This window comes from Aplysia californica, unplaced genomic scaffold, assembly GCF_000002075.1.
Source record: "Aplysia californica isolate F4 #8 unplaced genomic scaffold, AplCal3.0 scaffold00749, whole genome shotgun sequence".
Classification (NCBI taxonomy): Eukaryota; Metazoa; Mollusca; class Gastropoda; order Aplysiida; family Aplysiidae; genus Aplysia; species Aplysia californica.
The window spans coordinates 74804-99099 of NW_004798019.1; the positions used below are offsets into that span (position 1 = coordinate 74804).

At 41.5% G+C, this 24296-nt stretch overlaps 1 protein-coding gene across 2 annotated transcripts; it reads left to right on the forward strand.

Annotated features, from left to right (window-relative positions):
• The first annotated feature begins 54 nt into the window (after nucleotides 1–54).
• LOC101855753 lies at nucleotides 55–24151 on the forward strand. Of its 2 annotated transcripts, none has more exons than XM_005109108.3 (7): nucleotides 55–169; nucleotides 2352–2526; nucleotides 3890–3999; nucleotides 9009–9167; nucleotides 9737–9845; nucleotides 10944–14267; nucleotides 15476–24151. In XM_005109108.3, the coding sequence occupies exons 2-7, from the start codon at nucleotides 2439–2441 to the stop codon at nucleotides 22456–22458; spliced, it is 10773 nt and encodes a 3590-aa protein (XP_005109165.1). In that variant the 5' UTR covers nucleotides 55–169; nucleotides 2352–2438; the 3' UTR covers nucleotides 22459–24151. The 2 variants fall into 2 exon arrangements, with proteins under 2 accessions (XP_005109165.1, XP_005109164.1); XM_005109107.3 differs by lacking the exon at nucleotides 55–169 and adding an exon at nucleotides 222–671.
• The last annotated feature ends 145 nt before the right edge of the window (nucleotides 24152–24296 follow it).

Sequence of the window (24296 nt, forward strand, 5' to 3'; positions counted from 1 at the left end):
GGAAATGCTACGTCTTATAGCACATATGCTCGCATTCCCAATGGAATGGTCTATTTGTACGGCTTCATTCTCGACAAGCGAGTGTGTGGGGATGTGAAATGTTGTTTTATTTGTAAAATCAACATAAATTGACAACTACTTGATATCCACACTGTTATCCCAGGATATGGTATGTAGAGTGTACCGAATACACGTTACTATGTGCTTATATTTAATCGTTTTAACCCTGTGTCTCATCTTTTACCCGGTCTGAGTACATTCAAGAACGACGACCTAACAAAGATAGATAGCCGTGTAAATTGAACATCGATATTTAATAAATGTATGTCCGTAGACAGTCAAATCACCCCAATTATGCATAATCGTACAATATTTGCACTTTTAGTGTATTGAAAAGACATACTTTCAAAATGGGCATCTCTGTATTACTGTTATTTTGTAAAAATTAAAGGGTGATAGACGCATTGCTAGGATATCTCTGTATCTCGCCCCCCTTGCGCATAGGTTCTGCGCATAGAACAGAATAACGTGTTTCAAGTTTACTTTCTCTGACTACTGTCTTCTTTCAAATTTCTATTATTTTCCACAAAATGTTGGTATGTAAAAAGTATTATGGGTCTCAATACATTCTTCATGAGCTGAATTTACTAATTTTACACGATTCATTACAGGTAGGTTTTGTGCATTGGTTTACTTAATTAAAATGATAGGAGTCACATACTTCATTTTGTAATCTTTTTGTGCAAAATGGCTGCCCAATAATCACTACACATCATTTATGCGTCCTTTATGTTTTATGTATTTTTACGCTCACTTTATATTTGATATTCTGCATATATTCAGGGTGAGTATGTTCATATGATCCAGCTATAATGGTTAACAGCTTTTTATATTAAAAAGCAATAATGTGGAAAAGGTAAAGTTCTCACTTTGAAAATGATGTTGGGTAGGCCCTATTCTGTCTGTTCTAATCTAGATTCTAGATCTAGCTTTGTGAATTATTTAAAATGTCTTTCCAAGTTGATGACTCGGTTTACTTCAAAGATACTTGAAATTTACGCAAAAATATTCATTTTACCATGATTTTATTCCATGCAACCACTGGTCATTTAGATTTATGGAATGTTTTGTGTTTATACATACAACATACATTTCATAGGATTTTAGGCCTTGTCAAATCTTCTAGCCTAGGACCAACAAGTCATTTTTTTTCTAGCCTCAAGGACTTTTATTATGAATCATTACTTTTCTTTTCATTTGTGCTCAGTCACCTGTTTGTGTATACAATTCTGTGCCGTTGATTCGTATAGCAATTTCTTGATTGACATTATAAATTGTTTTCTTTAAAATAGTGTACAGCTGTTGATGTTACATGCATGCATGCATAGATTCTGCAAAACTGATCATATTTTATTTTTATAGATGTGGAAAGCTTCTCTTTGTTTTTTAAGCATTATTATTTATTTATTTATTTTATTGTAGATCAGGAATTTTGCTTTATGTTGCAAGGGAAGGACTTCTATTGTTATGTGTTTTGTTTGTTTTTTGTTGTATTTTTTTTTTTTTTTTTTTGTCGATGATGTTTACATTGTGATTATTATTCAACTAGTTGTAGTCACATGCAGAAGAAATGGACGATGTTACACTTTCCGGTTGCTGTCATTTGCAATTAGCTTAATCAAACTTATGTGAGGCAGTGTGGTGAAATCAGGTGCTCGTCAAAATAATCAAAGTGAAGAAACTGGCATTTTTCCGCAGGTTTGTGAATTTTTATCGAATTTTTGTTTTTTGGCTCAACACCTTTCATGCCCGTTAAAGAACACATTTCTGTGTGGATTTTACGGAAAAACGTTGATTAATGGCACAGAAAATGTAAATTTTAAGTTTTCACGGACTCTCAAGCTAAGGAAATAACTCATCTTTGGCGGCCATTTTCCCTCAAATTTTACCTCTGAAACCTGGTGACCCCCACCTCATTCATTCGCTAATATCTCGACTTCTATTCAAGATAAATGTGTAATTTTTTTCTATGAAAGGAAGACAAATGAACAAGCTTTATGATTATACCAATTACTTCACATGCCCAAAAATTGACGAGCGCCTGATTCCACCACGTCGTGCCATATCAATTTCACAATGAAATTTTTTTGCTTATTTTTAGTTTTTCAAGCGTAAATTTGGTTGGTTTTTTTATTCTCCTGATAAATTCTGTTTTAGAACAGGAATGGCTTATCATTCTAATTAACTTTTTTCGGGTGTAGTGGTATGAAATTGTTGTCCTTAAGATATATTTTTTAGAATAAGACTTAGCAAAATCATTCCACAGGCTAATTTACATAACTCTTCCCCAGAACAAGACGCAGATCTTCTGAAATTTACTTGCTCGCATGCAGGACATTTGCAGTCTGTAAATTTGTTTAAAAAGCAGCAATACTACAATGGAGGCAAATGATGTATCATACAACACTGTGGAGCTGCCTCCTTCGATTGAGATCAAAGAATCTATAGTGTGCAAAGGCTGTCCAGGTATTTTTAAAAAGTTTATTAAAAGAACTGTTTTTGATGAGTTCGACTAGAAAATTAGACCTAGTATTAAAAATGGGCTTTCAGTTATATCATATTAATGTGTCGGTGACAAATTTATTTTTTGTTACCAGCTTATTTCATGTTCTAAAGCATGAAAACATGAAATATGATTGTAAAACAAACTTTTCATATTCGTAGGTACCATTTGTCAGATAATTATCATAATAGTGCCCCCCACTTCACGCACACCCACCCACACACGTACATTTTCACCCTTACACACTCACGTGCCATACATTTAATCTTTGTTACAGAGACCCACTCCTCGTTTACACAAATCTTTTGAGCAGCAGGTTAGGGGAGCACATAACATTTTTTAAATTAGAAGGCAAAATGTCGCCAATAGAGAAAACAAAGAAGGCTTTATTTATTAAGCCCATGTCTTATTTTAAATTCATTATTTTGGCAATTGGAAAATAGATTACGTTCCCATTTTAAATTTTCATTTGAGTGTTTTAGAGAGTTGAGTGTGAAAAGTGTTTTTATGTTCTGAATTCATTATTGAAATCGCTAGATCTGCCACTCTCATACTCCAAAGATCTACAAATGGTAAATAATTTGTAATCAGATTGACTTGTTTATAAGTGAGCCTTGCTGTTCTTTTTTTAAGAAACCATAATGCTCGTATAAGTCAAAACTAGCGATCAGAAAGAGTATAGTAGTGTCTAATGGTGATGAAATGTAAACAAGAACCTGTGTTACTTTTCCACTACCCTTTCATTTTTTAGGCTTGAAGTAATTCAGCGCTCTTCTAACTAAATGTTTTTTTTGTCTAATAAAAGTCGAGGAACAATACTTACCAATGGTTGCCATATATTAAGTTTATATAGAGGACATAACAAATGTTAATATTAGTTTATCTTTTCAAACTGGAGCAAAACTCCATGGAACAGGCTGCAACGTGCGCTGCCATAGACCTTTGGGTTGTGCAGTGTCGTGTGTCGTAGAAATTGAATCCAGATGCAGCCTTTAAGAGTGTTGTAACTTCTCATGAACCTATGTCTCTATTCATTTTGAGGATAATAATCATAAGAGACGGCTTGTTATGTTGCCTTCTGGCAAAAACACTGAACATTAAAATTTGTTCTTTACTGTTAACTCAGATATAACATTAATTACTGTTTTGATTACTCAAATGTTGAACGGACCAAATTAAAATTTTTTTCTATTTGTTAATTCCTGCCTGTCTCCCCCCCCCCCCCCTCCCCAAGAACCGAATTCCCCAGTTCCTATGTATTCTTTGTATGTTAACACTCACTGATACTGCCTAGTCTTCACAGTTTATTTTATTTTCCTATGTCAGGTGCCTTCAGTAAAATACTGATAACAAAGAATACTCGATTTGGTCCTTATAAGGGGGAGATCATCACTCCTGATCAAAAGCCATTTCTGGATTACAGATATGCATGGGAGGTAAGCTACTCAATGTTAAATATCATGTGTGTATTCTTTAAATTTGAATGCATAGGGGTATGCTCAAATTTTTTACTACTTGTTTTTAGGGGTGAGTGTGATAAGGTAGCGCTTTATGTGAGGAAGACTACCCGAATTTTCAAAAAGTATGAAACAAAACGAACTTTTGAAAAACATGTTAGCTTAATTTCTACACTGAAATAGCTTTACAATGATATTCACTTTATTATAGCGAGTTGCATGCAATGGAATAATTGGTCCCTCAAAATAACTATCAACTAAAACTGATCACACAGGCAGACTTATTTCACCTCCATTTACTATAATGGTCAGCTTAAGGTTTAGGGACGTACTATCTAAAGGGATGATCACTCTAGAAGACACATGGATTTGTGGTGGTCGGTAGTGGTGGGCCAAGAATCGATCCCAGAACCGATTCCCGCGATTATTGCTTCTGAGAAAAAGAACCGATCCCTTTGTCCGTAAACTAACGATTCCCAGTTACTTTATTTTTATCTTAATTGAAAAAAAAAAAAAATTATGAAAAAAAAATGTTGGTGCTTTGTTCACGGCGGATAAAACACCGTCCAGACCGCTCACTTAGTTTTTCTTCCCCGGTTCCTCCCCGACCATCCTCACCACCCTGCCCGCCCCGCCCGACAGCCCAGCGCGTGGTCATAAATCACTTGTCAGAGTGGTTAATTGGGGTGACCGCAGCGCCACTCCTCCTGTGCCGGGGCAGTAGTAAACATGGCATTTTAGTGCGAATTGAAAGCCTCCTAACTCTGAAACTATAAATGCTACAAGGCCGATTGAGATTTCATTGTAACGTGCTATGTTTGACCTGTAAGCCGGTATAACTTGTTTTCTTGCAAGTCCGATTATATCAGTTTTACAAGGGATTTAAGTAAGTCTGTGATTTTCAAACTGGCTTCTTCAATGCTCAGAACTTTTTCAGTTTGGATTTAAATATTTCAATCCGGCCCCCAACGATTTAAACAGAAATTCATGTATCAACTGTGGTGACAATTTTTATTTACATGTGCAAGTTTCAAGTGCACTAAGTTATTCTATGATTTTCTGTGATTTTTAAAAAAATACCAACCGAGCACTCTGAACTTTCATCCTTGCTGTTTTTAGTTTTCTTACCTCTACTACATCTGATTTTCGTTGTAATTTTTTACAATATTTTTGTCATGGAGTGCCACACTCAACATGATCATAGGGTGGGCATTGTGCTGAAACATCATCGCCTTCTTGAGGAGGCTGCACATGATATAGATGTACAGCTGGCACATGATATAGATGTACAGCTGGTACATGATATAGATGTACAGCTGGCCCATCAATCTATGGAGAATTGCACGCCTGGAATAGGACAAAATGTGCATATCTACGGCAAAAAATGAAAGGGCTGAAAAAACCGAGGGGGACTTTCAATTGTTACAGGGCTGTCAGGTTTTGTCAGATAATCCACGAGAAGCAGAGAGATTTGAGAGGGAGGGTTCTAGTGTACATGATCAACTGTCAGAGTTAGAGTTTGAGGAGCTTATTCCAAAGTCAAGTCCTGCCTGCTCTGAATTTGATAACATCCTCAAACAACACAACATCACACCACATGTCTACCACAGCCGTTCATTTATAGGAAACCACTGCCATAAATACATCACAACCCATGTGTACAGACAGCTAGCATCATTTTTAACAAAAAGAACAGTTGCATATACACGAAATCAAAGCATAATAGACACCGCATTAATAATTGTTCTAAGAGAGAAATTTGTTCACCTAAAAGACACTTTCAAAGATATCCACACAATAATTGCACATGGAAAGCCAATCACTTTAGAGAGAATACCACATATTCAGTCATCAGGCATCACACGATATATGTCTTTATACAGAAACATATTTGGCAAATAAAAGGTTTTGAGTCGATAGTGCCGTAAAACATGTGCTACTCAATCAAAATCAATCAAAAGAAAAGGTCATCCCCAAACAACACATCCTTGAGGAACACTGCGTTCCTTGGATACCAAAATATGGGTTTGGAATGGCTTTCCATGGTGAGCAAGGGGGTGAGCTCATTCATACAACTGTTGTGAAGCTGGAAAGACGAGTAGCAGCCATAAAAGACAAAGAAAAACACGTCAAAACAATCATGCAGTCACAACACGTCCAAACCCACCCTAAGCTACCCTGTCGTGTGCACCACCCATCAAAAGACGAAAGCTTACAGCGGAAAAATGAGATAATTCCTCCAGTCCAGCAATATTGTGTTCTTTTTGTATTTTGTGTTTAGGTTGTTTTTCCATAAGTGTATCGGCAAGGAAAGATCTGTTCTGTAGTTACATGTATTATGGATATCGCTATGAAAGATCAAGGTCGCAAAGCAAGAGTATTGCAAAAATCTACTTCAAACCTGAATAATTACGGATCCAGAAACTTCTTGCACATCCCCCTTTGTGAGTACAAATTTCATTATGTTCTCTGTCCTGTGTGCAAATTTGATTGAATTCGTTGGGGGCAATCACATTTAAATTGATGTTAATAATTGATTACCCATGACACATTTATCAAATTAAGTCCCCTTTTTGAGAACTTCACAGCTTTTAAGTGTAATGTACCATGGTCTTCCGATTTCTTCATTTTCTTCCTTAATATGTTGAATATTTACGTGGTCTTTATTAAAATGTTCATCTTACATTAGCTTTGGCTCACTGTGCTGGTAAACTTTGCAAAAAATACGAGAGGGCTGCCGGTGTTCGGCTGATAAGGGAAATCCCCGGCGGCGCAGGTAAATGACCCTGTGACCTGGGGAAGTGCGGGCTTGCTTGCCTCGCGCCAGCCGAAACTAAATGGGCGCTCCATACCTGCCGTGTGTTATGTTCTGAAATCGAGGTTATCCTGAATTTTGAAGACTTAAAAAGAGTAATCGGGATGCAAATTCATTGTCAAACATTATATAGATCTAGTATACACAGTGTTAAAACGTATTCATTGCTTTCACCTTTTCTTCATTCATTTGTGGTTGTTTTTATATCCCTCTTCTTTCAATTCAAAATCTAAAACTAATGTTTGTCCACGAGGATCTATATCATTATAGACTCGCAACTCGGTTTAGGTCAGTGTTGGTTCTCTGACTTCACACTGTATAGATTGGGTGGGGTACCGCCCTCCCACCCCAAGTAATCAAAGGGGTCGGACTACTGTTACTCGCCGGAAGTAATTGCAGGTGTCAGACTAATAGCTACTCGCCGGAAATAATTGCAGGTGTCAAGCCTAATTGCTACTCGCCAGAAGTAATTGTTTGGGTCGGACTAATCGTTACTCGCCGGAAGTAGTTGTAGGTATCGGACTTATCGCTACTTGCCGGAAGTAATTGTTGGTGTTGGACTAATCCTTACTCGCCGGAAGTAATTGTTTGTGTCGGACTAATTGCTACTTGCCAGAAGTAATTGTTGGTGTCAGATGAATCGCTACTCGTCAGAAGAAATTGCAGGGGTAGGACTAACCACTTTTCGCAACGTGTGATTGTGATACTGGCTAGGGGTTCAAACCACTTGAAAAAATCATAGAGCCGCTTGAAGAAATCAAGCCAGTGGCTGTACTGAAAGTAATTGAGTTTGGACCCACAATTCCTAGCTTTCAATAATCGGGAATCTACTGTTACCGAAAAAAACGGGAATTGCCCACCTCTAGTGGTCCGCTACTCACTTGGCTGGGAACTGGTAACTGATGGTAGTGATAATGGGATTCAGGATTTGCTCTGCACACCAAATAGTTGCCAGAGCAATTACTTGTCCGTACCTGTTCGAAAGCAAATCCAAAATCTGTAGCTGGGTCGGTGGTGCTGACAAGCTTATAATGTTCTGCAGGATGTGATGAGATGGTAAGAGGGTGTCATGTTGTTTTGCATGGCTGTGGCATTGTGGTTTTTGGGGATGATTGATGGGATTGTGGGAAAAATGAGCTTGGCATTGTATTAGATGAACAAAGGGTGTTTGAAAAGTTTGAGAAGAGTAGTCTTTTAGTCTCTTCATCTTTTATTTTATTTTACTGCCTTGACAACATGATTTGTTTATTTCAGGGTCACCACTATTCGTTTATACTTCTCGTCCTTTTGCACTTCTAAGAAAAATTAAAAGATTATGAAATGAGTCGATATCTGCGTGGTTATTCTGTTACTCTCTTTTATCTTCATTTTCATGGCTCTGTGAACATTTTTGTTTAATTCAATAAATTAGTGTGACCTAAAAGAAGCAAAACTGATATAAAAAAAACAACAACAAACCCCTCCCAAATCTTTCCACATGACTTCTAATAGTGTAGTGAAGCCTAGATGTGACGGAAGTTTCATATCAAAACCACAACATAGCCTGATATTCTCCTCCTCCTCCTCCTTCCCCTTCCTCCTCCTTCCCTTTCCCTCCCCTTCCTTCCCCCTTCCCTCCCCCTTCCCTCCCCCTCCTCCACTGCAGGGTCTTGTTAGGGAGAAAAAAATCCAGTGCTCATTAGTTGTCCTTCAGCGCCTAGTTCAGTACATGTTTATAAATGGAGGCTTGATTTGTGCATACTTAAGGATCTGTCTCAGGTTTTTTGTTTTTTTATACCATTAATTTGAGAATAGCTGGAATTTTGCTCCTTGTCTTTCAAATTGGGAGGAAAGACTTGCGAAGCCATGTAGAACTCTGCACTTAAACATTTGAACAGTGAAGAGCATTGTGTTATTAATGTTATCTCTGTGGATTGAGTAAAAAAAATTTGCAATGTAAAAGTGAAGAAACAGAGGTCAGTGTACCTGCCAAAAGAGCTCATGATTGCAAAGGATCTTGCATTCAGCTTTAAAAAAAAAACCCAGCTTGAAACATAGATATTTATTTCCTTATGTTTCAAGAACATGTGTGTATGTTAAAGAATGCTGGAGTTTTAAAAATCGTAAACAAAAATGATTAGATGAATGTAGATTTCAAGTTTTTAATTCAGTTGTTTTGTTTTGCTGTCTTCAGGTTTTTGAAAAGAACAGCGATGACTTGAAGTTCACCATTAGTGCCGCAGATCCCCAGAGCAGCAACTGGATGAGAAATGTAAATAATGCTCGCTTCTATGAGGAGCAAAACATACTGTCTTTGCAAGATGGCTATAGCATCTTTTACATGGCCATGAAGGTAATCACTTTACGTCTTTAGATTTTAGTTTTGTCTGGATGTTAACTGAAAATTTTTTGGTCATTTTTCAAAACTTTAAATTGTTTGCTCTGTCAGCGGTTATAAAATAAGATCAGTGCAGTAGAGTTTTTTTCTTTCATTTTCATCCTTGCTGTTGGTTTAAAATGATTTGCAACTTGAATGGTAATGCTTCATTTGACAGAAAGATTTGATTATGCACTGTGCAATTTGGTGCTCTATCTAGTCTAGATTTTGATATAGTCTGGAAAAATAGTGAAGCACTATTTATAAAAATAGCACAAGCTATCCTTACATGCTCATCCTGAAGTCTGAATGTATTCTGCAGTTGTTAATTCTTCCTTGTTCTGTGTTGTTAAATAAAGAGCAATCTTGTGTGAGAGAGGCAATCTTCTCTATGTTGTTGTTGTAGGTTTTTTTGGGGTTTTTAAAAAATATATTGTGCAGTCTTGAATACATGTATCATGGTATGCTTACTAAATTCATTTGTTTTAAATATTGTAGTCTTGACAACTTGTATCATCGAATGCTTTCTAAATTGTTTTACCTAGGACATACGCCCTGGAGAGGAACTTCTCACCTGGTTTGATCCGAAATTGTTGAAGAGAACACAGAGGAGATTATCAAAAATGGAGAGGAAACCTGTGGGATATACAATTGGTGAGTGTGGTGAGATTTTTGTTTAGTTTGTAAGCCCCCTTTTGAGCTGTGGATTGTCAAAACAGTTAGAGGATAGTAGGTTTTGCACATCCATACCCTATTACAATTCATGAGTAAAAAAGCCAGTTTTTAAAATTTCTTGCTTTGTCACTGACGACAATTGCTATGACTCATTCATATGAAATCTACACTTTCACGTTGCATGTCAAAATTTAGGTCAGGTGGGCACAAATACATTGACACGACAATGGAAGGGAGACCCTCTTGCATACATGTTCCTATGACACTACATGATCAAAGGGAAGTCGTTTTGCGAAATTTCCGGTTCTATTTGACAGCAAATATACTTTGAATGTTTCAATGACACTTGAAAACTGTTTAACTGTCTTAAACTTAGTTGCACTTTGAGTAGTAACTGTTTTCAAAAGTTTCGGAGACAATCAAGATGGTTAGCAGATTGATGGATATTCGTTTGGAGTAGAACCTGTTCATGATGAAAGGAAAACTTTATAATCCCTTTTTTCCCAATATGCTTTGTTTCTGAACCCTACTTAACAATACTTACCAGATCTCACAAAGTACAAAAGATATTTTGAAGATTTAAAACACACGCTATTCAGAAATGATTTTTGTACCAGAAAATGAAATAAAACGTAATTCCTCAAAATGGGTCATATGATACATTTCACCAGGCACACACACTGAAATTATATTATGTCTGTTTTTGTAACCCCATATCATGAAGTCTTAATGTTTAATATTAAGTCTTTCGTATGTGCTTGTTCTGGCTTTATAGATTCAACTAACCGTGGATCATTAATACAGGCTCTGTGCAATCTCATCTTCAACAAAATTATTTGGAGTTTAGACTGAAAATGCACTGAATTCTTTTTAATTCCATTAATTTTCTGAATAGGCCAGTATAATGACTTTTATATGACCTTTACATGTCAGATTATATATGAAAAATTAGTCATTTAAGGTACAATGAAAAACTGTATTCAAATAAACTTTTACATGTTTACAAAAAAGTATCTGAGACAGGTTGCAAGTAACAGAGTGTATTCAACTTTTTCAAAATTATTTCTTTGGTTGCAGAGCTGGTGCCCATGGAAGATGAGAAGAAGTTCGTCCCTGAAATTATTGAAACCAAAAGATCCCGCAAGAAGAAAATTCTTAGTGACATGATAAGTTTGGAGGATGAAGGATCCTTACTGGCTCGCAAGAATTTCAACAAAGTTATGAAATTAGAAAAAGAGCTAGAGCATCAGCCTCAGCCATATTCAAAAGTGAAAAGAGATTTTTTGTCAGGACCTTCTAGTTCTTCAGAAAATACAGTGAAAAAAGATAAGAGATTCAAACAATCTAATGGTGCTGGATTAGGGCCTCAGAGAATGATTACATCGCACAGTGATGCCTATAAAAAGTCAAAAGAAGTTTTCCCCGGTCATGAGGTCATTGACGCTGAATTGGCATATGCAGAGTCTGAGGGGTCAAGCATGACCACATACTCCGGGAAAGGGAGGAGGCGAAAAGTGAGGAAAAATCTTGTCGGAATGAAGAAAAGGAGTCCGACGAAATGTAGAGGGAGAAAGCCCAAATTAATAGCTAGTGGCAAGGTAGATTTGAGTAAAGACTTTAACTTGGCGGATTCATCTGTGAAGCCAGTGCTGATCAAACAGAATACAGATGGGTCCATATCTGTGGACGACCACGACGAATCTTACACGCTCAAAGACATTGAGCTGAGCTTAGAGTGTGATGACAGCTGCCAATGTTTAGATAAAGGAAAGGCTATGGGTGAGCAGAACAGTTTGCATCATGACAATCGAGGTATATTTATTATCCACTTCATCTTATTGCCAGAGCATAAAACTGAGACGGAGGATAAGAAGATTGCCTACAAGTGTGACATCTGCGATTCAGCTTACAGACATGCATTTAGTCTGAAGCGCCACTATCTCAGCGTTCATATCAATCACAGATACCTGTCTCGAGATGATATAATCAGCTGTCAAATTGACTCTTTCTATACTGGTGTACAGCAGTCTGGCAGTGATGGCATTTTATCTTCTCAAAGTTTCTCAAAGTCGAGTCAAGAAGGGATTATTGATAATAGCAAAGAGTTGGCTTTGCCGACTCTGGTTGATTCGGTGTCTAGTGCTAGTCAGGTGACTGGAGGCTGGAGTGCTCCTTTTAGCAGTGAACCCTTTAGGAACTTGAAGGACAAGGAGAGGTTTCTTCTTTGTGATGAAACTCTTGGTGAAGAGGAGGATAACAACCGAGAGAAAACTGGTTTCGAAATCCCAAGTCTCTCACTTTTGGCCCAAGCTTGCCTCCATAGGCATCATCCAAAAAGCAAGAGAGATAGTACTCTTTCACTCGAGTGCAGAGAGTCATTAACCTCTGCTGAACTTCTGACCCCAACTGCTGCTGAACTTCAGTCAAAATCGGTCTTTTTGAAATGTGTGAATTCTTCAGACAAATATGCTGCTGTCCCTAATTTTCCCAACACAAAAAAAGGATTTTTGCCGCCTTCAAGCAGAAGTGACATTACTTTGCCTGTGCTAACTGCTACTTCTAGTCAAAATTCTGGTTCTACAAATGGTCATGGCTCTCCTCAGGGTGTTTATGGCCCTTCTGCATCCATTGCAAGTTCAGTAGTCACTGACAGTCAGGTCTCAGCAGGATGTTTGTCCTCAGTGTCCCTTACGGGGAGGGCAGATTCAGATTCTGTGGAGGAAATCCATGGAAAACAAGAGAAAGTGAGCACCGATCTTTTGACTCGGTGCACAGTGAATGTAGGTTCAAAGGTACTGATTGATTCATCTAGTGATTCCAGTAAGTGTTTCCAAAGTACAGGCTCTGACCAACTGTTAGGTGCAAAGCTAGTTCACAAGAATGAAAGTGGTAATTCAAAGACGTGCAGTTCTGATACACCGGCGGGGTCTTGTGAAATAGCAGACAAAACTTTGCATGTGAACATAGCTGTTGACAGCCAGCAAATGCAGAGTCCAATAAGCTCCGTGGAATTTCTGACAAAAGGCAAGACTGCCACCATTTGTCAAAATAGCAAAGCAGAAGAGTCTGCTTGCAGAGGTTCTGTAGAAGAAGAGGATACTCACTGCGTCAGTTCAACAACTGTGAGTGCTGATTCATTCCCGACCGAAACTATATCTGATCATACATCGACTTGTTTAGAGACTGGGAAAACTGGACGTGAAAATGTAACTGATGCTGAGAGTGAAAGTGGGTCGATTCAAGAAGTGTCTGGTGGCTGTAGAATGGAAACGGCAGAATCAGAAAATAACAATGTCAAGTCAGAGGCAGAGCCCTCTCCTCTAAAAGCTATTCCTAATGGAACTTCAGAGAATGGTGTGTGTGACACCGTGAGTACATTTAGTCCTGAGTTTAGGGCAACGTCTGATGCTGCCTCTACCATTGCCAAAGGAGGCCCAGAGGCTTCGGAAACTTTGGTGTCTAAGTCAGAAGCAGTCACTAAGGATTCAAAAGTCTCCACGGTGGAAGGGTCTGTGCAGTCTGATGTGTTAAAATTAGAAAAGGAATCCAAAACAATAGAAACTTCAAAGATGGAAGATTCCGAGTGTGTGCAATCAGAACTGCCTAAGAAGTCGGAGGTTACAAAGAGTGAAGCTAGTTCCCCTGCAGTACCTCAGTTAATTTCTTCACAGGGTACTAGCCCACAGCAGCCAGTAATCTTTGTCACCAACATTGTGTTCCCTATAGTGTCTCATGCTCAAAAGAACCTGCCTATGTCTCTACCCGTGCCAGTCTCCCCTTCATCAGCGAGCATCTCAACAGCTCCACCAACAACACTTGTCTCTCAAGCAGGACTACCCGTCGTTCTCATTTCTTCGCTTTCTCGGGGACTCAACGTTCAAAACGCGAATGCTCTTCTACAATCCCCCTCCACCCTGAAGACCCTTCAGTCTCTTCACAGCTCGTTGAACAATGTCAGCTACGGGCAGCCTGCTATTGCCATGAAACCTGATGGGGCAGCTGGTGCTGCGATAAACAGTCCTCACAGCACTGTTTCCGCCTCAGCTTCAGTTGTGGCTGTCACGACAAAACCAATCCCGTCAGTTTTAAGCAGTTACACTAATAGTGCCAGCAAAGCAGCTGCTGGCTCCACAGTCTCTTCACAAGACCCTCAGAAATCAGGTGCGGCCTCGGATGCTTCGCCAGATCTGCAGCCTCCGTCTCAGCCGTATGATCTGTACCGGTGTCACATGTGTGTTCTGGTCTTTCAGACCATGGGAGAGCTGAAGCATCACATCAAGAACGACCCTCACCGCTTCAAGGGCGGTGTGAAACAGTACTCGTGCCTCCAGTGCAGCATGAGGTTCGCCTTCAAGAACAACTTGATCAGACACAACTTGATGTACCATCAGGATGACAAAGGTATTTCTTTCTCTCTTTCCTTTTTTTTTGTTCTGTGTATTTTTTTATGTTCATTATTTGTTAAAATCGAATGGCTTCAAGTTCTTTGATGGAAGCTCTCGTATCGTCTGTGCTCAGTCTACTGTGTTTCAGAGTATCTTCCTTATCTTTTACTTTTTCTAATGGAATATGAGTATTCTCATCGTACAGACTGGCCACTGACTGACAAGTCCGCAACAATAGGTCTTTTAAAATTCGAAACAGAATTCTGAAACATTACTTGTGAGTTGTCAAGAGTGGATAAAGGTTTTGATTTAGCATAGATTAATTGAAATCTATATTGATTTGGGTTATTTTTTATATGTTAAAAAAAACAAAACTTTTTATTGCTTTTTTTTTATCACTTTAAATAGATTTCAGACCACATCCTCTCTTGACATTTGTGACATTATTCTTGGCATATGTGACATGTTAACCCAGAGTCCTGTAATAAGAGACTCTGTTAGTTCTGCTGACCCCTCGTTGGTACAGTCAGCCCTTTTCTGCTTTGTAGTTAATGCTTCTGTTGACAACAATTGGCAACAACTAAATTTGGAAAGTTTTTTTTTGAGATAGGAACTTTGCAATTGGGGTATAGTCAACGGTTACAAAAGACTTTCTTTTGGCGTTGTTTACTTTCAAATTATTTTGCTTTGGCCAATATACATAAATCTAGCTGCTACCTGGTACCACCATAATCTTTTTGCTTGGATCGGGAGAGAAAAATGGACCAAACAAGGGTCCTCAGATATACCCTGGAGCAATATGCGAACGCAGGGCTTTCTTGTTGTATCTCCATTTTTAATAACAGTAAAGACACTTCATAAGAAAGAGTGAGTTTAAGATGTCACATTTTCAGTGTAAAAAAATGGAGATGCGACAAGAAAGCACTGAGGTTGAGAATAGTTAATATTCTTTTAAAAAAAGAAACTGCTTCTCTTCATCCAAGACTTTTTTAAACGAGTATATTTACTCATTCATGTGGAATATTTGAACATCATATTTATAGCATAGTTTTGACTTAAGTTACTGAAGCTGTTAGACATTTTGTTTTAAGGGTGTGTCCAAATATTTTCTGTTGCTAATATTTTCTCTTAAATGAAAAAGGGGAAAAGTTGTGTATTATTTTTGCATTTTGTTTAACTTAAGTTGCTGAATATTTATATGATTTTCTTTCTTGTCTTGCGCAGATCTGAAACATCGCTGTCTGACCTGCGGCAAGGGATTCACCACAGAAACCTATTTGAAGATGCACGCCAGGTTTCACTCAGGGAAAAACTTTCCATGCAAATATGGCTGTGTGAACGTAGTGTTCCCAAACGCTGCCAGTCTGGTGAAACATTTGAGAACAGAGCATGCTGGGCTGGATCGCCAGGAATTCCTCAAAAATGCGAAGGCTGAGAGAGCCCGCAGGAAAAAGCTAAGTCGGCTTTTTGGTCTCACTGAAGATGAGATCTCCAAGTTTGCCCCAGAGAATCTGACACTGGGCAAGGCAGAGCTACCAAAATGGAAGCCACCGAATGTGTTGAATATTACACCTAACACTGTGTCCACATACAGCATGGATAGGCCAGGTGTTGGCTTTCAGGCCAAGCGGGGTCGACCGAAGGGTTCCAAAAATGCTGTCAAACTGGTGAAGTCAGAACCAGAAATGCCAAAGTTAGAAAGGCAGGATATTGTCTCAAGCACTGAGGTGAGATTCCCTGCTGTGGAGGCGCCAAGAATTGTCGTGAAGAAGAAGCTGTTGATCCGGTTCCGGTGCAAAATTTGCCACAAAGGCTTCACAACTCACATGGGACTGCTACAGCACCGCAGCTCCAGGCATGGGGCAGATCAGTCGGTTCAGGAGTACTTGTATGAAATGTCAAAGGCCGCTGGGGAAGAAGATCCCACTTCTGATGAGTGTGAGGACATGAACTTTTCTCCCCCTCCATCGCCCAAGTCTTTCTACGCGAATGTGAACAAGAAAGGTTCAGAAAACATAAGGAGGTTCATTGATGGAGGGTTAGAGGCCTTGAAGCAGTGGAAGAAACATATTCAAGTCGAGGATTACTTACCATGGACTGAAGATCTTAAGTGGAAATGGGATCCGGAGTCGCATGACTGGACTCGGTTTAACTTCCCCCCCTGCTTTGAGTTAAAAGAGGATTATGTCAAGTTTTATAATGTTGGTGAGAGTCTCACAGATGTCTCTTTAAAACCAGGAATGACAAATGAGAGCAGTCTACCTCAGATTAAGCAAGAACCGTTGACCAATTTTGAAGGAGAAGACAATCAAGTGGGGAGTGACATTATTGTAAGGAAATCTGGGGAAGAGGCTCAGGGTGGAATGCTTTCTACTATCAGTGGTGATTCGATCGAGAGTGAGTGCAAAGCTGCCTTGGACCTCATTTGTTCAAGCATTGAGCAACAGACCAAAGATGTTGATGTGAATTCTGATGGACTAAAACGGGTAGGGAACGATAATACTTTAGTTCAAGGGAGTAGTGATGGAGTGAAAGATCAAAAAGCAACTTGTGCTCTATTGCACGAAAGTTCAAGTGTCAGTATTGTGTCCGGTGCCTCAGAAAGTGGGATCAACCCACTGCTCCCCCAGTCAGATGAAATGTGCAAGAAAGAATCACGAACAGATTTGTCTGCAATGGAACTTGAAACTGGTCAGCAAGATGCCACAGTCTTGTCTGTAAATACTTCTAATGGAGAAGGAGGAGGTGTGGTAAAAAGTGATGAGAACAGGCAGACCCTTGAAACTACTAGTCTTAGCTGGATGGCCAACGTGTGCTGTGATTCTGCTAGTTTGTCCTCGGCAGCAGACAGTGGTGTCGGGTCGTTGTCATCGAGTGCCTCAGGCAGTCTAAGCTCGTGTGATGCCCTACTCACTACTGTATGCGGCAGGACAGAGGACCAATCAGTAAGTGTTGGGACAAACAACGCCAAAGATTCTACAAGCCGTTGTGATAGTGTAAAGACAAATGAGGGCAAAACTGGATGTTCTGTGACTGAAGCCCACGAAACCACCTCCAGACATAGTGGGTCTGTAACCACAAACAACGCCATGACTCCTACTAAACCTAACCTGACACTATTAAGGGAATTGAAAGTAAAAGAAATGTATCAGATCTTGTCTAGTGCACATATTCAGGCTTTGTGTCTTGAGCTAGGAACCTGTGCCTTAAATTCCAGTCGAGGTCATAAGACATCCACAAGTTTACCACTGGAAGCTTTAAACCTATGCAGTAAGGATAACGACACTCACAAAGAAAAGCACATCAACTTTCCAGATTTGAGAGCTTTTACCGAGGTAAGCCGCAGGGTACGTAGGTCATGTTCCTTCTCCTCGGCTGGTCATGGCTCTCCACACAAGAGGTCACGCAGGTCTCTCGACCAGTCCCCTGAGCTGCAGCTGAACAACCCCGACTCGACGCGGCACCACGAGCACAGACGGTACTCCATCTGGAGTGGTACATCTCAACACAAAAGCCACGGCCCGTCCGTTGGCGTCCACTGCTGCCCGGTGGTGGAAAGGGTGAAGAAGCAGGAGAGCATGAGGAGAGCTCGGGAGTATGAAAACAACAAATCTCGGCGGATTGCGGAATCCCTACCCAAACTACATGAGAGGGACAAAGACAAGAGTGCCTTTTTGGAGCTGAGCGGGCTAGTGCGACGGCAGGAGTACGAGTTGTCCCCTCACGCGAGAGGGAAGGAGCAGCACTGTATCACTCCGCCTGAGATATGGGACATTTATCAGAAAATCTGGTTTGGCAAGAAAGGAGCCATCACAGTAGTGTGTTCAATTTGTCACCGGCACTTCAGTTGCCTGGAGCTGTGTTTGAGACATCAGCTGAAGAAGCATCCTCATATCGAACCCCACTCCCTGGAGATGGAGAAGGACAACTATGTGGAGGATATGTTCTATTACTACCCAACACCCTATGGTATCCTGGCTAAGAGTCAGCTGATCCCAGACAACATGCCTGCTCCAGAGATCTATGTGTGCACCAGGTGCACTTTTCCCTTCAAGAATCTAAGTCGACTACATGCCCACATGATTGTGTGCGACCCAGCACACGATGAGGTGGCTCAGGGGCTTGGTCATCCCAAGCCTTCGTTTATGAAGGGCAAACTGCTTCCCATGATGGACAGAAGGTTGAACCAAGATTCTGTCCCACCACCACGCCCAAAGTTGGGAAGACCTCTGAAGAATAAACACCCAACAGCGACTGTCAGCCGAGCCATCTCCGATGAAGGGAAAAATGCGACTGCTTATGTGCAGCGAAGTAACTCTGTACCCTCAGTGCCGTATGAAAAAGAAGCTCAGGCCCAGAAGTCGACGGCTAGGAGCACACTGGCACGTTCACAGAGCTCTCTGTATTTCCCGGTGAAGAAGCGCAAAAACTATGAGATGATGTACAACCCCAAGAAGCACGTGCGCCGCCGAGAGCTGTATCAGGTGCTGGAGCAGCACCAGTGCCACGGCTGCAACCTCAAGTTCAACTCGCTACCCATGCTGGAGCGACACGTGAAGAAATGCAGCGGGCGGGACAAGCTGCAGAGCCAGAAGCCACTGCTGAGTGGGATCATCCCGGACGACGCGGCTGTGAGAAAACAGCACACATGCCGCTACTGTAACAAGAGGTTCACCTACATCAAAGGTGTGGACTTGCACTACAAGAGGGTGTGCGCCGTGCGCAAGCTGAGGGAGGAGGAGAATAAGCTGACTGCGGAGGATTTGGCACACGAGGACGAGCTGCAGAGGATCATTGAGCACATGAAGTGGAGCAAGACCCTGAACAAAGATAGCAGCGACATCATTCAAGGTCATGTGCGGGTCGAGGAGGATGGTACGCTGACACGTGTTGTCAAGAAACGGGGCTGGCCCCGGGGACTGAAGAAGAAGGTGAAGAAGAAAGGTTACAAGTGGACCACTCTGAAACGACATCGTTCGGATGAAGAGCTGCAGAATGATGATGAAAAGCCTGCAATAACATTGGATGAGCCTCAGAAGGAAGATACTGACAACTCCACTAGAAGGACGAGAAAGCAAAACAGCAGCGGGAGCAAGGAGACCGCCAAACAAGATGGAAGTAAGTCTAATAGGAGTATTGCCCAAGATGATGCAACGTCTTCTAGAATTGGAAAACCAAATTTGCGGTCCGTGTCTGCAAGTTCGGATAAAAAAACTACTGCCCAATCAAAGGAACCAGAAGTAGTGAAACCTGTTGCAAAACGTGGACGACCCAGAAAGAAGCCGTTACCACAAACAGAAGTTCCCGTTACCACGAAATTGGCGAGAACCAAGTCTCCTGTAAACAGAGCAGCCAAACTTATTCCGGAGAAGACAAATGTGAAGAAAGCTGTCAAGGTCCCGGTGATCCCTGAGGTGGTGAAGCCACCTCCAAGAAAACGAGGAAGGCCCAAGAAGTTTGATCCCAGTGATATGGAATCGAGTTACAAAAAGAAACGGAAGTCAGACCCTGGCTATGTACCATCGAAGAAAGATCTGAAGTCTGGCAGGGAGACTGATGTTGCTTCTCCCACTGCGGCCCAGTCGGAACAGGACTCAAATGAAGTTGGCGACCAAAAGTGGTCAGAGAACTCCCCACCTGCACGTTCAGGTGAGAAAGGAAAAATGAGTATAGCTGATGCCTCTGGTAGCTCAACAAACATAAAAGGAAAGCCAGTAAGTGTCAGCAGTAAAGACCTTGGGAAGCAAAAAGGTGACGGAGATGAGAGAGGAGAGGATGTAGAGGAAGTATTGGCTTCTTCTGACCGGCAAGGATCCTGTGGGTCCTTCAGTCAGAAAGTGGGAAGTGGAAGTGGGTGTAAACAAACACCGTTGTCTGCTCGGAGCAAAAGTCAGACTGGAGCCTCTGGCAGTTCTTGCAGTCAGTCAGAACTGTTCAAGCACCTGACTGACGTGGAAGAAGGAAAGGGAAAAGGAAAAAGTCTGGTGTCCATAGAATCTAGTAAAGATGGGCTGTCCAGAATAAGCAAAGAAAGAGAAAAATCCAAAAGTTTTTCTACAGATAAGCAGCGAATGGACAGGCCATTCAAGTCAAAAAGTCCTCCCACTGTTACGCCCATGAACAAGGGATTGGTGAATAAGTTCAAGTCAACTCCAATGAATGTCATCCAACAAAAGAATTCAGTTTCAAAGCTAAGAGATGTCCCCACTTCTTTGTCCAAGGGAAAGATTTCACATTCAGAAGTGAGTGATAAAGTTGGCAAAGTGGCGATGGCCTCACACTTGAATCAATCAGCGCTGTCACACATAAAAAAGAGACCGTCCGCAGATCCATGTGGTGGTACCATGACAAAAAAGAAACAAGATGTACATACTGTCCCTGTTTTCAAATCCATTCCAAAATTTCCCTCTACTTCTACAAGTAAACCTTCATTGTCAAAGTCTCCTACATCCTTGTCGTCCATGGACAATGGGGCCAGCAGTCCTGCAAGCGCCTCAACGCTGAAGGCATCTATTCCATCTAGAACATCCCCTGTCAAGACTTTATCAGCAAAACCTTCCCCATCTCCCCTGCCCACAGTTGTGAATAAGCCTCCTGTGTCTGTCCGAGTGGTCACCCTGTCTCCCAATGGCAACAATTTGTTGACGTATGATGAAATACCCAAAGTGTCCGTGACATCACAGCAGCCACTGACCTCACCGGACAAGCTTAGCTCACCTAATAAGCTGATGACCCCAATATTAACCACTCTCCCTAAAGGCAGAGTGCAGACTTCAGGAAGTTCGGTCATACAGGCAGTGTCTCAGATGCCACAAAAAGTTACCGTTGGTCCAAAGCCACCAATGTCGACCTTGAACAAAGTCCCACTGAGTTGTATTGGTTTACAGCAGCAACAAGGTGCTACTTTGAACCCCCACAATAAGCTACTCAAGCCTGCAGACGGAATGTCCACATTTGTCACTGTGAGCAGCTCAACAAAGGGGGGCCTTACACAAATCTCAGACCAACCTCTAGGCCTTGGGGGAAAGCCTATAGTTACCCAGCCTGGCCAGGAATCTGCTGTAGTCCAAGGCTCTGAACTAACCAAGGCCGCTGTGGGAACGGGCACACAGATGGCAGCTGTGACCTCCCTACCCGTAGTGACGGTGGCAATGGGCGGTCAGTCTCCGGGCACCATCAGTAGGCTAGCAGTTCCGCCTGGAGCTAACAGTACTGGGAAGCTGGCTCGAGGAACCATAGTCCCGGGCGTCATCTCCAGCAGCATGATTCAGTCTGGTACCAGAGTGGTCAAGGTGGGCAATGTGTTGACCACCAGCCCCATCAGGGGAAACCAACCGCAGCTTGATATGAACCCAGCCGGTCCCCGACTCCCCGCGTCTCGATTCATCCCTGCTGTGGTCACACCCAAACCCATCATTGTGAGCACATCTCAGCCTATGCGAAAAGTCTCGCCGCAAATGGTGCGCCTTCCCAGAGCTGTGGTGCCGCAGACTATGGCCAAAGTCTCGGTCGTGCCTCAGGGCGTGGTCCAGAGACATCTGGTGTACCAGCCGCAAGGACATGCCGGGATCTCTGTGGGCGCTTCTGCCGGCGCGGCCACTCTCCTAGCTCAGCAGCCTGCCAATGTCCAGACCTGCAACAACCCGGCAGAGCAAACCCAACCGCAGTCAGGTGTGAGCAAAATTCTCACCCTGTCTGGTCAGACGAGACCCACCACATTCCAGCCGACTAACCAGGACAGGCCTGGAGGTATGACCAGCACTTCTACCAACATGCATCATGGAATCACTAGCAGTGGTGTTCTAACCATCCTGCCTCAAGGTGCCGGCAACAATCAGAAACTTGTGGCCCTCTCCACAGAGCCTGCAGCAGCAGCATCAGCCAAAACCGCAGCAACTGTGTCCCCACAGCAGGCTGCTGTACCAGGCAAACAGATCATGTTCAGTCTGGAGGACGGGACGACGGGGATGCTCGACCCCGACTCCTTGGTGCAGTTCCTCTCCATGGCCCCCTCTCTGAGCCAGAGTGGCTTGGAGGCGGTGAACCAGGGTCCACAGGCTGCGGCTGCCGGCGTGGTGCTGAGCCCTGAGCACCGGATGGTCAACATGTCCCAGATACAGCCACCCAGACAACTGGAAGAGATCACCTGGCCGCAGCAGGGCTCGGTGGACCTCACAGATCTCCCTGACAGCACCTGCGACCTTTGAACTCATAATCCATGACATTTATTTACTGTTACAGTGTTGTGTCCTACCCACATGGACCTCAGCTCTTGCCATTGTCCCTTCATGTACATACTGACATGCTATGGAATTTAAAACTTAACCATTTATGGGAGAAGAAGTGGGCTGTTGGAAGTGGAGCTAAGTGCCAAAGTGACAATTTGGAAAGAAAATTAGATATAATGGTGTCATTGGAATCCTCAGCTCATATTTGATTCAAATAAAACATGGACAATGCAGGAAAACACTGAGTGTGGGGGGAAAAATGTTAGGGGTCTGTTTTTAATTTGCCTGTGCAATGTCTAAAATGGAGTTGAATTAAGAGGGTTCTTCACTCTACTTTAGCGATAAACTTCCTTGCAGAACTAAACCCCCATCAAGTTTTGTGACAAAAATATTGAGAATTATTCTTGAGGTCTTCATAAGGATGAGTTGGGCCTTTATCAATTGGTCGTATATTTCTTGGCACACAGTGTTTTCTTCTTGTCTGCCTTTTCCACGACTGGTAAACGTGTACTTTTTAACTCGGATGATTGTTTATGCTTTGGTCTTGTCTGCTACTTCTGTTTCTTTTCAGTGTTGCCGGTATTTGAGTGTTGCTGCAGTTCTAAACCAGTATTGTGCAGACTATCATAAACCGCAATATAAGGAAACATATCAGAAAGCAACACAAACTCCCATAGAATATTTCTTGTCATCAAGTGTCGCAGTGAAACTTTATTACATATTGATGCAGGTCATTCTTGAGAAGCATTCAGGCACCTATGTATCTTGTAGTTTTGCATTCAGTTACATTGATCTACAAAGAGCTCAGAAAAAGAACAGATATTGAGAAATCTCTTTTTTTTTTACCATATGTTACAAAGCATTTCCATTGTGCGTAGAAAATCATCAGATGACAGTTATTAAGCCTTCTTTCATAATGGGGTTCTTTAAATTCATTGGATATAGTTGGACACTCCGCATTTTTCCAACAGGGAGACTTGTAGATATACTAGTCTGTTGAACAAAGTAAGCCATCGCAAAATGAACACCTTTTTTGTAATAGGGATAGTGCTGACTTTTTCAAATAAACCCTAGAATATCGTACTCTATTGTGTACTACATGTGCGCCTGCTTTAATGGTGCCTGTGTATATGACAATCACCTGTACAAACTGCCACTTCCCATCTCCCCCCCCCCCCCCCCCCCCCTTGATTTTGTTTGCACTTTGTCACGGCTCTTATGTGAGACGTCCTCCTGTCTCAGACAACCACTTTTGTCTACCATGAATGGGTGGCTGTTATAGACAGTTTTGTCTGTACTTTGTTTTCAGTTGGATTTGGAAATGGTGCTAAGCTTGTTGTTCACTTGAAAGTTTGGACAGATTTTCCTCTTTGTTTGGTATTTTCTTTTTGTGCAGCTCTGAGTTTAGTTGTCACTAATTGAGACTGGATGCTGTAGATAATGTACATAAATATGTGTATATGTACATACATACATGTTAAGGTCTGAAAAGGTCTTTGTTAAAACTTTAGGAAAGTCATTTGTACTCATGTATGTACTTACTTACTTTCTCTATCCTTTTTCATTGTATAAGAATTACAACCTTCCAGTTTCTTCAAAGATTATTGCATTTTGAAAATAGTCTCTGTGTGTGTGTGTGTGTGTGTGTCTGTGTGTGCATTAATGTATATTGCTGCTGCTTGAGAAGAAAGGAAGTAGTAAGAAAGGTTTTTGAAAAATGGGTATTCCAATGTTAAGCGCATTGAGCTACTTTTTTTGGAAATGCGCTATATAAATGTTATATATTATTATTATTATTATTATTATTTATTTGCCAT

Excerpts from the sequence above, each read along its gene's own strand:
- LOC101855753 (XM_005109108.3), top strand. The coding sequence starts at position 2,439 with ATGGAGGCAAATGATGTATCATACAACACTGTGGAGCTGCCTCCTTCG. Across the intron at positions 4,000-9,008 it reads ATTACAGATATGCATGGGAG|GTTTTTGAAAAGAACAGCGA; the intron begins GTAAGCTACTCA and ends TGCTGTCTTCAG. Across the intron at positions 14,268-15,475 it reads GTACCATCAGGATGACAAAG|ATCTGAAACATCGCTGTCTG; the intron begins GTATTTCTTTCT and ends TGTCTTGCGCAG.